Here is a 14,385-nt window from a genome sequence, read left to right as displayed (position 1 = left end):
GCGAAATCTCAGCGATATTTTGAAGTAATAAACAAGCTTGTTGACCGAAACTTGTTTCACCGATACATTGGCCCTGATTTGGTCAGATTGCTTATCATGACATAGATTTGTAATTAAACAGATTTCTTTAAGGTTATTCAAGTAATAAAAAGAAAAGAAGGTTGATTAAAAAGATTCAGGATACTGTAAGAAGTGTTCGAGTTGATCTTGCATACTGTTCCACTGCACACGGAAAACGTGATATACATTCATTAAAAACACCGCCCATCAGTATACACTCAGTTCCAAAAGAAAGTGTGCACTTTTTAAGTTTAAATATTTCAAAAAATTCCCCGACGTTTTTGTTTCATTTTTTCATACACTAACTCTCAGGTATAACTCAAAATCTAAAATGCACACCAATTTGTTTACGAACTGATTTAAATTTTGGAACCAAACATTATAAGTTTTCATGAAAATAACCGAGAAAAAATAACAGAAAACTAAGTGCACACTTTCTTTTGGAACTGAGTGTAATTACTGTATGACGAACAAGATTTGAGATTACAGTTTGTGAAAAGTTTTAGATTTGAACTTGCCCTGTGGAAAACTATTTTCTAGTATGTAGCGTGATACTATAAATATAGATAGATAGGTTAAACATATAAAGAAGATCCTGCTGCACGTTAACCTAGTCCTAGAACCAGTGCTCAGCGTATTCTTGATTAATTATCGTCTACAGCGCAACTAAGCTCGATATAATTTTCTTTTGATTCCTCCCTTGACACATCGCAGCATGGGTTGAAAATGAAAAAAAAATAGATTGGCTTCAAATACGAAATATATATACGATTTACTGTGAAACACAATCTGTTTCTTGCGTAACAGGGAAACATTAAAGACATATTAAATGTAGATAAGCTTACAGACAAACATCGTCTATTATTTTCAGCGTAGGCACTGTTTGTGTGTGTGTGTGTTCGGGTTTAACGTCTTTTGCAACAATTTTTCAGTCATATAAACGACGGTGTCTACTTGTAGCAGTGAGCACAATTCCCAACTTTATAGTGCTGCCTCACTGGAATATCACGCCGTAGACACGTGGCATGATACCCCACCCAGTCACATTATACTGACACCGGGCCGACCAGTCCTAGCACTATCCTGTTAATGCTGAGCGCCAAGCGAGGAAGCTACTAGTACCATTTTTTGCGTCTTTGGTATGACGCGGCCGGGGATCGAACCCACGACCTCGAAGCGGACGCTCTACCACTAGGCTACCGAGCGGTGACAAAATGTTCAAAAATGTTCACCGGGTTGTCATCATCAAAAATTAACCTGTCTGTTATTTGATCTTACTGCAAATAATATAATTACACAAAGGGGTAAATGTGAGATTAACACCGAGCACTGGATTACGCCGAACACTGGTTACCCTACCTTCGTAAGAGCAGACGCAGTGGTCCGGTGGTAACACTGTCTGATAACGGACCCAGGGGCCGCAAGTCCGAGCTCCCGCCTCCAACTAAAATTACTAGCCTTTGAATAAGAGACCCGTGTGTGTGATTTTCATCTGGTACGCTGAATTACCTGGGAAGCTTTTGATATTTTGTATCTTTCATTATCCCCCCTCCGACTTAACAACCTTCTTTAGCAGTCACCAATATAGCTGTCCGTTGCTTAAACAAACAAAAAAAGGAAGTAGAAAAAGACGTTGACATCACATTTGAAGCGGAATGTGTCATTTTGCAAACATTAAACCTTTGCTGCTCAAAGAATATAATTGCTTTTCCGTAATTGCCTAGCACAGCATTGCTGACGTCATTTTTCACTTACGCTACTTACGTTTCGGGCACCCAAAAGTGGTCATAACAACAAAACTTGCGATGTGGTGTAGTATTACATACTCGTCAAAGTTCACGAACTTCTAACTGCCGAGTCATGAGGACAAGCTAATGATGGTTATATCAATGTCTTTTTCATTTACTCTGTGTATATTGTCGGCATTTTGCTGCTCGTTTACATTACTGGTTTCATGTAAATAAATTTGCAATCATTGCATACTCGGAGCTGTATTTCAATTCTGGACTTCTTGTGCCCGTTGTCGTGTTCGTAATTTCAAATATACTGTGTGCACCCTATCCCTCACAGTGTTGAAAACTCAAAATATTGAAAGATCACAATTATATTTCTTTCATCAATTTCATACATAGGGTAAATGATTTGAATCCTACGGAATATATCAGAGTCTAAGCAATACTCGTGTGCATACTGCATGATTACTTTGCAACGGTCAACAATAACCTTCAACTACCTCTGTGCCCTAACTTTACTTGAGCCTTTAGTTTAGCCAAACTAAAGTAAGAACTAATTTTACATAACGCTATAAAAGCTTTCAACTCCTAGTGTAGCTGCTCAGCCCTCAGTTCTGGTAAAATACAAAATTCTATATGTATACCTGTGTATGGACCCCGATGACAGCGTTATAACGGGGTCCCAGTGTACTGTATAAGTAACTTCTCATTCCCAGTACTTCATACAACCATTTACTCTGGTCATAACTATACTTCACACCAGTCCTTCATCACCATTACTTCACATATCCGTCTGGTTTAGACAAACGTGATTTTTTCATCAATTCATGAAAGACCATTCATTTATGAATACTGAAATAACTGAAATAACACAAATGGAGTAAATTATAAGTAAAGGCATCTGTGTCATAACTTTATTACAGTTGTCAGCTGAATATCAAGAAACAAGTCAATTTTCTCTCAGTAACACTATTGTGCCTGCATCATTCAGTTATACACCTACGGCAAGTCAGGGCTTCAAGTTAGAACTTCATAGTTTATGTAAACAGTGACTACGCCAGAGCATAAGAACCCACATTTTTTCCAAAAATGTTCATCTAAACAAATATACTTTTTGTAAAACACATATCGTCCCCGACGACCTGTTGAATTTTGTATGCTTTGACCTTGACCTTACACAAAATAACTTCAAAAAAGCACAGGTCAACTCTTGACCACAGGTAATCATTTTAAGAAGTTTGACAGATGAAACGTTCTCTTAACTACTGACCCCAAAACAGCAGAGCTCATCTATTGACCACAGGTAACCATTGTATGAAGTCTCACAAAATATAGGCCAAAGTTGTTTTTAGTTATTAAGTGGAAACTGTTTTCAGTCCAGAGGTCACCGTGACTTTGAACTTTGACCTACTGACCATCCAAAACTGGGGTCATCTACTGACCACAGGTAAACATCCTATTAAGTCTGATTGCTGAAGGAAAAATATTTCTTTATTTATTGAGTAGAAACAATTTTAAATCTTAAAGGTCACTGTGACCTCTGCCTTTGTCCTCCATATCCCTAGTTTCTCTACTGTAGGGTATGGCATTCATTGGTTATTAAACAAAACTATTTTCAGTCTCAAGGGCCTAGTAACCAGGCAGCTGTGACCTTGACTTTTGACCTAATGACAAGGCAGCTGTGACCTTGACTTTTGACCTAGTGACCAGGCAGCTGTGAACTTGAACTTTGACCTAGTGACCAGGCAATCATCTTATGACAATTAACCATCATTAAACCAATCACTGGAAGGGAGTTTTCTGACATATTGAAGCAATATTGCTTGGCACTGAAACCCAGTTTCTCATTACAAAGAACTAAGATAACATTATTATAGGTAACTTAACAAGAGCTGTCACAGGAGACAGCGCGCTCGACTATTTCGATGCTGGATAGTGAAACTGGGCACACCTGAGGAAACTGGAGTTGTCACTGGCGTTTTTAATGACTCCAATGGTGGATGAAGATATTACACAACAGCTTGAGTCTGTGTCAAAAATATTAGGAAATAAGAGAGGTAAAGATAAAGTGTATTAAAAAACTATATACAAATGTAAGTATAATTCATAAAATATTTGTGCAAGAGTTATGTACCTTGTGTCATATGATGAGGGTGATGATGTGGGACAACTACTTCAAGTTTGAATCAAATGCACTTTGTAATAACTGAGATATAGTGAAAAATGCATCAAAATAACCTTAAATTCTGAGTAAATTGGGGCATAATTCATGAAACATTGGTGCCAGAGGTATGCACCTTGTGTCATATGATGTGGGTGATAAGGTGGAACATCAATTTTAAGTTTGAATCAAATCCATTTAGTAATAACTGAGATAGAGTGAAAGTGTATCAAAACTTTAACTTGAAATTCTAAGTAAAAAGGGGGGATAATTCATGAAATATTGGTGCAAGAGTTATGGCCCTTGTGTCATGATTGAGTGAGGATGTTGAACAACTATTATAAGTTTGAATCAAATCCATTTAATAATAACTGAGATATAATGAAAGTGCATCAAAACTTTAACCTGAACTTCTAGGTAAAAGTGGGATAATTCATTAAATATTGGTACTAGGGTTATGGACCTTGAGTCATATGATGTGGTAGATGATGTGAAACAACTACTTTCAGTCTGAATCAAATCCATTTAGGAATAACTGAGATAGAGTGAAAGTGCATCAAAACTTTAATCTTAAATTCTAAGTAAAAAGGGGGGGATAATTAATGAAATATTGGTGTGAGAGTTATGACCCTTGTGACATATGATGTGGGTGATGAGGAGGAATAACTATTTTTAGTTTAAAGCAAATCCATCAAGTTATTACAGAGATAAGGAGAAAAAAAGAGTGTTTAAACTTTAACCAAGGTGGGGACATGGAAAGATGCCGGCACCGGAGTGGGTAGGATAGCTCTCCATATACTTTTGTACTTTGTATAGTCGAGCTAAAATAAATTAAAAAAGATTTTCTAGTCACCTTGCACGTCAAATAGGCCCTTTATGCATATTATTGACTATGTAAAGGGCAATAACTCTGGGTGAGTGAAATCACACACTAAAGTCCAGGTGCACAATATCACATGCTGGATAAGAATCCTATAGAATGTTTCATGACTCTAGGACTAACACTTTTTGAAATATGCATAACACAAAATCAGACTTGATGGATATCCTGACTGGCAAGTATGTTACTGTTATGTAGATTTTACAACACATCACCAAAAAGCAATTAATATACCGCTTACAAGCAGTTTACAAAATAAGATAATATTGACAAGTGCTTATACTAATAGAAATGGTAGTGTTAAGAATTGAAGATTTAGACAAGTTACAGTGTTGAACTCGCTATGCTTCAATTGATTTAACTGTACAAAAAATTTGATCATACATCATTAAACAATAAAATATAAACCTAACAGTGAGTACTTCAACTACTTTGTGAAAACACACATCTTGCAGCAGTTGTATAAATTTTACAGTCATACATGCTTGTTTAAACAATTTTGACATAATTCATTGTCTTGCAAACTCTTCATAATTATAATATAATATCCAATGACAAAAGCCGAAAATTAAAATCTTCATAAAACATTGCACTCTTATTCTTTCTAGTCAGCTACCTCTAACAGTTGTTGGCACATCAACAGAAGATTATGTGATTTATTGCTCTCTTTGGGGACAACATGCAGGGAGGCTGACTGCCCAGCTAATGCATTATCATGTAATTTAAGCTTGTGATAAGGTTATAATGCAGTAATTCGGTCCAAAATGTGCTTCCGTGGTGTAGTCGAAAGAAGTCCCTAATAAATAAATCCTAATTTTTCCATTTTTCGCACATTTGCGCGTAAATCGGGGGCCAAATGGGCATTATTTCACTCGTGCAATGAATTTTACATAAAATAGGACACGTTTCATGCTAATACTCGCATGTTTTCGAGTTGTTTACTTGAAAACGAAAGTAGGGTGTTTATTCTGTGGACCGCTTTCTGAAATGCGGCAATATGAGGGTACCTGACTTCAGTTGACTTGCATTTCACTGCATACTATTCAACACCCCTTTTTCTTTTCGTTTTCTTGAAGCAAATGTATGGATATCTTGTGGAAAATAGGTCTACGACAGAGTGAAAATCTAGAAACTGTAACAAAATTGGTCTGAAGTAGCTGAATTTCATATGAAACAAAGAACAAATTCTTTTATTGGTATATAGCCTATAAGAGCTGAAATAAGACTTTTCTCGAAACACATCACAGTTAGTCTTCATAGTCATAAATCGATTGTATATGTTATAGAATGATGTTTTCAATGCAAAATAATCATTAAATTTGAAAAAAATTGAATTTTGACCATATTTTGAGTAGATGCGCCTATTTCGGCAGCAATTTCTGCAATAGAAAGGCCAATATTTTGTCTCCAGAATGTGTGAAAATGCACAAAATGCGTCCATTTGAGTCATATTCATGACGGAATGAATGATATTTCAGAATCAAAGTGAAAAATAATGCATACAGGTGAAACCTTTACCAAAATTTACAATGAAGCGACTGCAGAGCCTAAATTTAGCCCAGAAAATGGGTAGGGGGTGGCCTCACTTAAATGTCTATATTTCTATAAAATCTCGAATTTTCACAATGAAACTTGTTAACATGTTCGGTATTACATCTTTCTTGAAAACAGAGATGAAAATGTTATGAAATTTGATAAAAAGATATCTCTTATAGGTTATAATGCAGTAATTCGGTCCAAAATGTGCTTCCGTGGTGTAGTCGAAAGAAGTCCCTAATAAATAAATCCTAATTTTTCCATTTTTCGCACATTTGCGCGTAAATCGGGGGCCAAATGGGCATTATTTCACTCGTGCAATGAGTTTTACATAAAATAGGACACGTTTCATGCTAATACTCGCATGTTTTCGAGTTGTTTACTTGAAAACGAAAGTAGGGTGTTTATTCTGGGGACCGCGTTTCAATGCTAATATACCTGCATGTTTTCGAGTTGTTTACTTTGAAACGAAGTAGGGTGTTTATTCTGGACGCATTCTGAAGCGATTAGGTACTGATTCAGTGACTTATTTCCTCATAATCAACCCTTTCTTGTTTGAACAAAGTATGGATATCTTAGGAAATAGGTCTACGACGAGTGAAAATCTAGAAACTGTAACAAAATTGGTCTGAAGTAGCTGAATTTTATATGAAACAAAGAACAAATTCTTTTATTGGTATATAGCCATAAGACTAGATGGAAACCATTCAGTTTCAGACCCAAAGTTCTTATAATGACGATAAGGTGAATTAACTGAATTAATTAGAACGAAGGTGAGTATGCCAGCTTCTGAATATACAAAACAGTACATAAATTGCAAGCCTGTTATGACATGTAACATAATAAATCAAACTGTCTAATTAACATGGCTATACATTGTCAGATTAATATCTTTACTTGCAAAAAATTCAAATATTTTCAATAAAATAATGTGACAAGTTTAAGTAGCATGACATGGTTTAAGGTCAGACCAATTCCTAATATAAATATCAAAACCCTATTTTCTGCCTTAAAACACCTGTACAGTACAAAGGATATTACAGTTTTTCCCTGTGTGATTCAAATTATTGGCTGATCATAATTAAATTCAGGTAAAACCCACCTCCTTAATCCTTGAGTTTTATACACTCACAAAATATTATAAGAATGAATTTCATAAAATAAGAAATACGTATGTGATATATGCCAGATATTTCATCTAAATGAAGAGTTGCACAGAGACTTATTAAAGTATTTCACTTTGGAAATTACAAACATTTTTACTTATCTTAACAAAAGTAGCTCCTTATTTTAAACTTGTACATTAATTACAAGACAAACACTAAATTCACATTTAAATAAATTTTTTTGGACAACCATCTACATTTTAAATAAATGATAATCAACATTGTGTATCTATATTTGCATATCAACATAATTTAATACTTTCCAAATCAGATGTAAACAGGAAATTGTATTAGAAATCAGTAAAAAGATCATGAAATAAAACCAAAACAAAAATAGTATTTTTGATAAATATATAATGACTAATATGTAAATTGCCTTTAATGAGTTACTAGTATTGTATATATTTACATTATGCACTGAGATATTTGTTTGGAATGTGTAAATAAAAAAACCAAGAGAGTCAAAATATATGAGCCATGCCATGAGAAAACCAACACAGTGGGTTGGCGACCAGCATGGATCAAGACCAGCCTGCGCATCCGCGCAGTCTGGTCAGGATCCATGCTGTTCGTTAACAGTTTCTCTAATTGCTATAGACCAGACTGCGCAGATGCGCAAAGCCACTATGTTAGTTTTCTCATGGCACGGCTCATATGCTCATTACAGCAAATTGCTTTTGCCTTCCAAAATACTCTTCTCATTGAGCAGACAAATTTTCAATTTTCTCAATTTTGACTTATTCAAGGGCCATAACTCTAGATACTTATATCAAAATACTGGATCTAGAGTTTCAAATCCTATATAACACCAATTCAAGGGACATAAATCTAGAGCCACTTGATAGTTATTGAACTTGGCTGTGAGATTACACCAATAAAGATTCTGAGTTTGTAGAAAATAAGATAAAATTTGTTCATGTTAGTGAGTGGACAAAATTTATGGAAGCCATCAGCAGCAATATTTATAATTCAAAGGCTATAAATCACAAGTGACATGGGAGTTTTCAGCTCTTTGTTGAAACTGGCACAGATTTAATGCCCATAAACAGTCTAACCAAGTTGGGTAAACACTGGATAAGAACTACTATAGAGCAGACACTGTCAATTTTCACTGATTCAAGGGAAATTACTCCAACAGGGACAATTCAGTTTGTTTTTGAACATGACTTAAGATATAATTCTAATAAATTTTTGGACTATGTTTGGTGAACACAGCTAAGACTTGCTCATGTTACAGAGTGGACAACTGTCCAAAGCGTGTGATCCCATTATGCATCACATTTCAAGGGTAGATTGAAAGACAATAAAAAAAAATATTTCAATCAATAATGGGAAAAACACTAGGAGAGGGGAATGTGTCGTAATGGTTGAAAAAAAAAATTACAACAGAAAATGAAACTTGGGGGTCAATAGTCCTGAGCAGTGAACAATCAAAATTCAAAATTCTGATCATTACTTTCTTAACCATAGCTAGATGCAAACATTTATAAACCACTTGTAAAAGGCCAAAAAAAACGGCGAATTTTTTCCATTTTTATTTTCATTTTTATTAACGACATTGCCCGTTTTATATGAAATCCAATGATGTACATCCATATTTAACCCACTTAAAAACATTGATGAACAAAGGTACCATTCTTGATGATTTATTCGTACGTACTCACATATTTTCCTTCTTTTGTCCTCATCTTTTTGTTGAATTTTCTCTTTTCGCAAATTTCTTCAATTTTTCTTTGATAAAAATTTTTGATGCGGTGGGTCAAAATCGTATGCGGCGGGGCCTGAGAAATAAACATTTTTTTTTTTTTGGCCTAACCTAAGTTTGTCATTAAAAAAAAACATTAATTTGTAGCAAGCCATTCAGGATTTCAGCTGACCTATAGTATTAGATATTACAGCATTTGCCCATATAAACATTCTACACATGATTCCTGAACTAAAACAGGTTAACACTGATTCAGGGGAGGCTAATCTAGTAAGTTGTTGAATGAAGATTTACCAGACTGGCTTCCCATGTCAGTTAAGTATACTCCCAAATGCCCGTAAGAACTGGTTTCTACATAAAATCTTATATATGAATATCTAGTAAACATGTTAAAAACAGTGGATACTTCAAAAATATTTTCAACTGAAACTACACTTTCAATTTTACAATTAAACTGCTACTGATTGATTTCATGAATTCCTTAATTTGCTGTTTTTTATTTTTCAAAGTATTGTAAAAACTTGCTTACTAGTAAATGTGTTTGTCATGCACAGCATTAATAATAAATGTCACAGACTAGCTTGAGGTAGCTTAATGAATAACAATCAATTAATAAAATAATAAAATAATGAGCATATTGTTTTTTTAAGGTTTGCTACTTTAAGTCAACAGACTTGTATCGTTTTAACTAAGGAAAACATGAAAACTGTGCCAAGATGGCTTTTAGCAAGTTTTGTTTTTCGCTATTGATATGCATTTAGACAGCCCAAATAACAACCCATCAATGGTTTTATTTATTCACAAATATTCAAAAACAACCATTATACAAGCTGAAACTTGCAGCACCAACTCTCCTTTGGCCATGGTGATCAGAACTGTCTTTCACTGACTTTGAAAGAAGTAAAAAAAAAAAACTGAACACAACACAAAATCATAATATCATCTAAAAGTTTTGATCTTAAATACAAGCTGCACAGTTTTAAAGTCAGAAGAAGGGCTGTCTAATGACAGCCAGCTTGACTACCACAGTACTAGCTTATACACAAAACCTTTACCAAAATTTGGAAAGTTGAAAAAGAGCACACTTTTATCAACTGTAAGACATAATTATGAAACCCGTTCTGTAAAGAAGACTGGAAACATTCAGTCAAACAGTTTCTTAGATGCAATACTGCCACAAAATTTCTATGTTAAAATTTCTACAAAATGTAAGCTTCAGTTATGCAATAATGACCTGTGTGGATATTTCATGATGCCAAAAATATGAGTAAAGTTAGATAACATTTGGCCAAGCAGTTCTGAGAAATCTGCTTTCATGTCAAAACTATCTAGACATAGAGGCTGATTTCCAGGTAAGAGTGAAAACAAACGCTCATTTTGAAAAATTTCTAAAAGTCAAGCTAAAAATAATGTAAAATGGGAATGTAAAATAAAATATGTAGTGTGCTAACAGCAAAGTTGTGATAATTTACATCTGCATAAATATACAAAAGAACAACCTGTTGTATACATCACAACATCATAGTAAGTAAGCCAAAACCATTTACATATAAAAGTTAATACATATAATATACCATCTACATATACAAGTAAATAGATATAATAGACAGAATGGCTTCCTGGTCAATAGTCAGAACTATTGACTGAGGTCTGAAGGACTATTAACCAGCAAGCCATTCAATAAACATTTTAATACCAGGTACATGACATTAAAAATAAACTTTCACATATTTATCATCAAGATTATACTTTAGTCCATCAAAAATCAGTGCTGTACTATAGAATGATCAATAGCACAACTATGGACCAGCGACTTGTATAAGGATATAATGTGATAATGCACACTGCTATATAAGAGCCAGCAGATTATCAAGGGTATACAAAGTTCATTAATTATTCAATAGTTTTGCCAGGGACTGATACCATGATGTATGATTAGCAGTACTTCATATATACTTATCAACGCCATAAGACTATCTCCTTATCAAAGTGGAGGTGCAAATACACCAAGCACTTTGTTTCTTGTAACTGTTGAAAACCCATTTTACAATACTTTGCAAACTGAAAAGGGGTCTTTCAATATTTGTATATTCTTTGGTTTCATGTCCATATTTCTAATCAATACTTAGTTAATTTATTCAGCAGTTTCTACATTTGAATCCTTATAGGCCTACACTAGAATTACTGTATAATAATGAGATGTGCAAAATTTTTCCCAATAATAGAATTTCTTCAAACTTCCCCAAAAATGCCATTTTCAAGGGCAGATATCTCTTTTTCAATACAGTGACCTATGATGTTTATTGCATATTTTTGTTTCTTAGATGGTTGTCCTTCAATATCTAAAGTTGGAAGAAATTCTATAATTGGGAAAAATTTCGCCCATCTCATATACAGGAATTCTAGCGCATGCCTTTAACTATGTTTGGAATGTATTCTGTAAAGCACTTTTGAATGTGTATATATGAGAAGTGTGCTATATATACATATATGTATGATACAATGATAATTTGAGTCACACCATGAGAAAAACAACATAGTGCATTTGCAACCATCATGGATCCAGACCAGCCTGTGTATCCATGCAGTCTGGTCAGGATCCATGCTGTTCGCTAACAGTTTCTCTAATTGCAATAGGCTTTGAGAGCAAAAAGCAAGGATCCTGACCAGACTGCATGGATGCACAGGCTGGTCTGGATCCATGCTGGTTGCAAACGCACTATGTTGGTTTTCTTATGGCGTAGCTCATTTATTGTTGTTTCTGTTGTTTCTGTAATTGCTATCTCCTCCTCGATCCACATCTGTTCATACAGTAAGCTATAATATATACAATCAAGGCAACAAGATATCCTAGCAACATTGTGTATCTCCGTGGCAACCATAGCACTGCAAACTGTAAACTGCCATCCTCACCTAGAAAACAAAATTTACTACAACATCAGTATCTTGTCATTCTACAAACACAATTTAAACAGTAAAAACAAATAAACTGCAAGTTTGTTTTTTGATATTATGTAAATACAAAGACTGTATGGCCGGTATGGGAAGTTTTCCTTTCCCTTCTATGACTGTAACAGGGAAAATAAATATGGGAGTTACCCTTTCTTAAAACATCTTAACTACATTGATTAACCAACAACACAGAAATTTCTCTCTATATATGTACTACTTTGGATTTATTTTCAACCATAATAACACATGTCACTATTACGGACATATCTTGAGTAAACGTAAAACGTGCGTTCACAAGCAAATGAATTAATTTGTATGGAGTTAATGCACCCTGAAGAAAAAAGTGTGGAGAATTTTCCACACAGAAAATTATCCACAGTTCTCAGTTGCTTGGTGATGAACAAAAAGCACAATTTACAGAGCATCTAAACAAAATGTAAGGAAAAGGAGCAGAGATCAACATGAATTATTGGAGTCCAGTGTTGTCTGAGATAGTGCTGCCCGATACAGTTGTGTTTCACAGATATTAATGCAAAGTTTAACAGTTAAATGAAACATATCCCCATATGAGCCGTGTCATGAGAAAACCAACATAGTGGGTATGCGACCAGCAAGGATCCAGACCAGCCTGCGCATCCGCGCAGTCTGGGCAGGATCCATGCTGTTCGCTTTCAAAGCCTATTACAATTAGAGAAACCGTTAGCAAACAGCATGGATCCTGACCAGACTGCGCGGATGCGCAGGCTGGTCTAGATCCATGCTGGTCGCAAACCCACTATGTTGGTTTTCTCATGGCACGGCTCATATCATCATAAACAACAACATCTTCTACTAAATGTATGTTGAAAATGTTTATATTGTACAGCATACCATAATTATGCCCGTTGCAAGAAATGTTATTTTTCATACTGACCTAAAATGGCAACTGTAAAACCTATGTTGACCATGCCCATTCTGTAGCTACAAGTTGGTACCGCTAGTTCAAACATGGAATGTTCACCACTCATATCTATGTTCAGGAATGTTTTTATAAAAGACATGTCTTGACGGGATACAGTCCAGCTGTACTCATCATCTCTTAGACAATCATCACAGGTAAACAGCTCCGACTGAAATAAACATCTAACCGAATTAATAATAATTCAATATTTTATCATACTTTCTTCTTCAGGATTAAACAATGTGCTATTTGTGTTATTAACCTTTAGATATCTGGCGGCAAGTGATTCTGCCTTTGTGACCAGTGCAGACCAAGATCAGCCTGCACTATTCGCTATTCAGTTAGAAAATTTTCAATGAAACACCCCTTTGATTCATAAATGGTACTGCCCAAATTGAATGATGGACCAGTCCATTTTAGAAATTTAGCAGGGTAAAGGTTAAGACTTTTGTACTGACTATTAAGCTATTTTAAAATAATCCAAACCTTTCTTGCCGGATGTAAAATTGAAGGTCACATTCTTCACTTCACTAACAATAATAACCATTATATGATTGCAAAACACTTATTTTAGTTAAGGAAGCAGCATACCATAAGATCTAAATATGCCCATGCCAAACAGAAAGCCAATTTGAAACCTTTCGATAACATTTATGACAAACTAAATGATTGTTTATTCATTTTTCTGGACAGTTACATTAACCTGCATTAACCTGTCTCAGATAAGTGGTTTATAAATGCTGAAATAATGAATAAAGTACAGCAGAAATTCTACAAAACATTGATGCGTTAAAATGATCTCATCGCATCATGATGTTAAGTGTTAGTAACCATTCAAAATGAATAGCTTTTATCTGGAAAGTACATAATTTTGAGCATTTTTTATTTGTAACTTTAAACAGTGGTTATTTGCAGAAATATTTTTGATGACTCTTCTGCTTTGAATAATGATCAATATTTTGTGGCTTTTATGTACCTATAGCGTAATGTCATGCAGAAATTTAAGAAAATGGATAGTGGTGACTGATTTCACTGGGAAGACCTGCAGGTGCAAAGCCATAATGGCCATTTGCTCATCTGACCTCATATGATCTAATATGTGTGTAACACTGAATCATGAATGGTAACTACTGTGTTTAGTATGAACTAGTAGCCCCTATAAGGGACCAAGAGTTACCCCTCAGACAAATTTAGGAGAGGAAGTTGATGCTACACACACACATGGTTCCATGAAGATCCACTAAACAGTTCA

At 34.8% G+C, this 14,385-nt stretch overlaps 1 protein-coding gene and 1 long non-coding RNA gene across 3 annotated transcripts in view; both read right to left on the bottom strand.

Moving 5' to 3' along the window:
* Positions 1–2,693: 2,693 nt before the first annotated feature.
* On the bottom strand, positions 2,694–5,418 carry LOC128555174 (uncharacterized). The gene is made up of 2 exons (XR_008369856.1): positions 3,493–5,418; positions 2,694–3,457 (listed from the first exon to the last, which is right to left on the bottom strand). It is a non-coding gene; the product is annotated as an uncharacterized LOC128555174 (long non-coding RNA).
* A 2,128-nt stretch (positions 5,419–7,546) lies between these two features.
* The window catches only part of LOC123562232 (metallophosphoesterase 1 homolog), a 41,561-nt gene continuing 34,722 nt past the window's right edge, over positions 7,547–14,385 (bottom strand). For both annotated transcript variants that reach the window (XM_053536763.1, XM_053536764.1), the window contains 2 exons: positions 13,107–13,302; positions 7,547–12,154 (listed from right to left, as the gene is read on the bottom strand). In XM_053536763.1, the coding sequence (XP_053392738.1) occupies positions 12,021–12,154; positions 13,107–13,302 (330 nt within the window). In that variant the 3' untranslated portion in view covers positions 7,547–12,020. The remainder of the gene's footprint in view (positions 12,155–13,106; positions 13,303–14,385) is intronic.

This window comes from Mercenaria mercenaria, chromosome 2 (genome assembly GCF_021730395.1).
Source record: "Mercenaria mercenaria strain notata chromosome 2, MADL_Memer_1, whole genome shotgun sequence".
In the NCBI taxonomy this organism is placed as follows: Eukaryota; Metazoa; Mollusca; class Bivalvia; order Venerida; family Veneridae; genus Mercenaria; species Mercenaria mercenaria.
The sequence above is the reverse complement of the archived record's forward strand: the minus strand, read 5'-3'. Positions and strand labels throughout refer to the sequence as shown.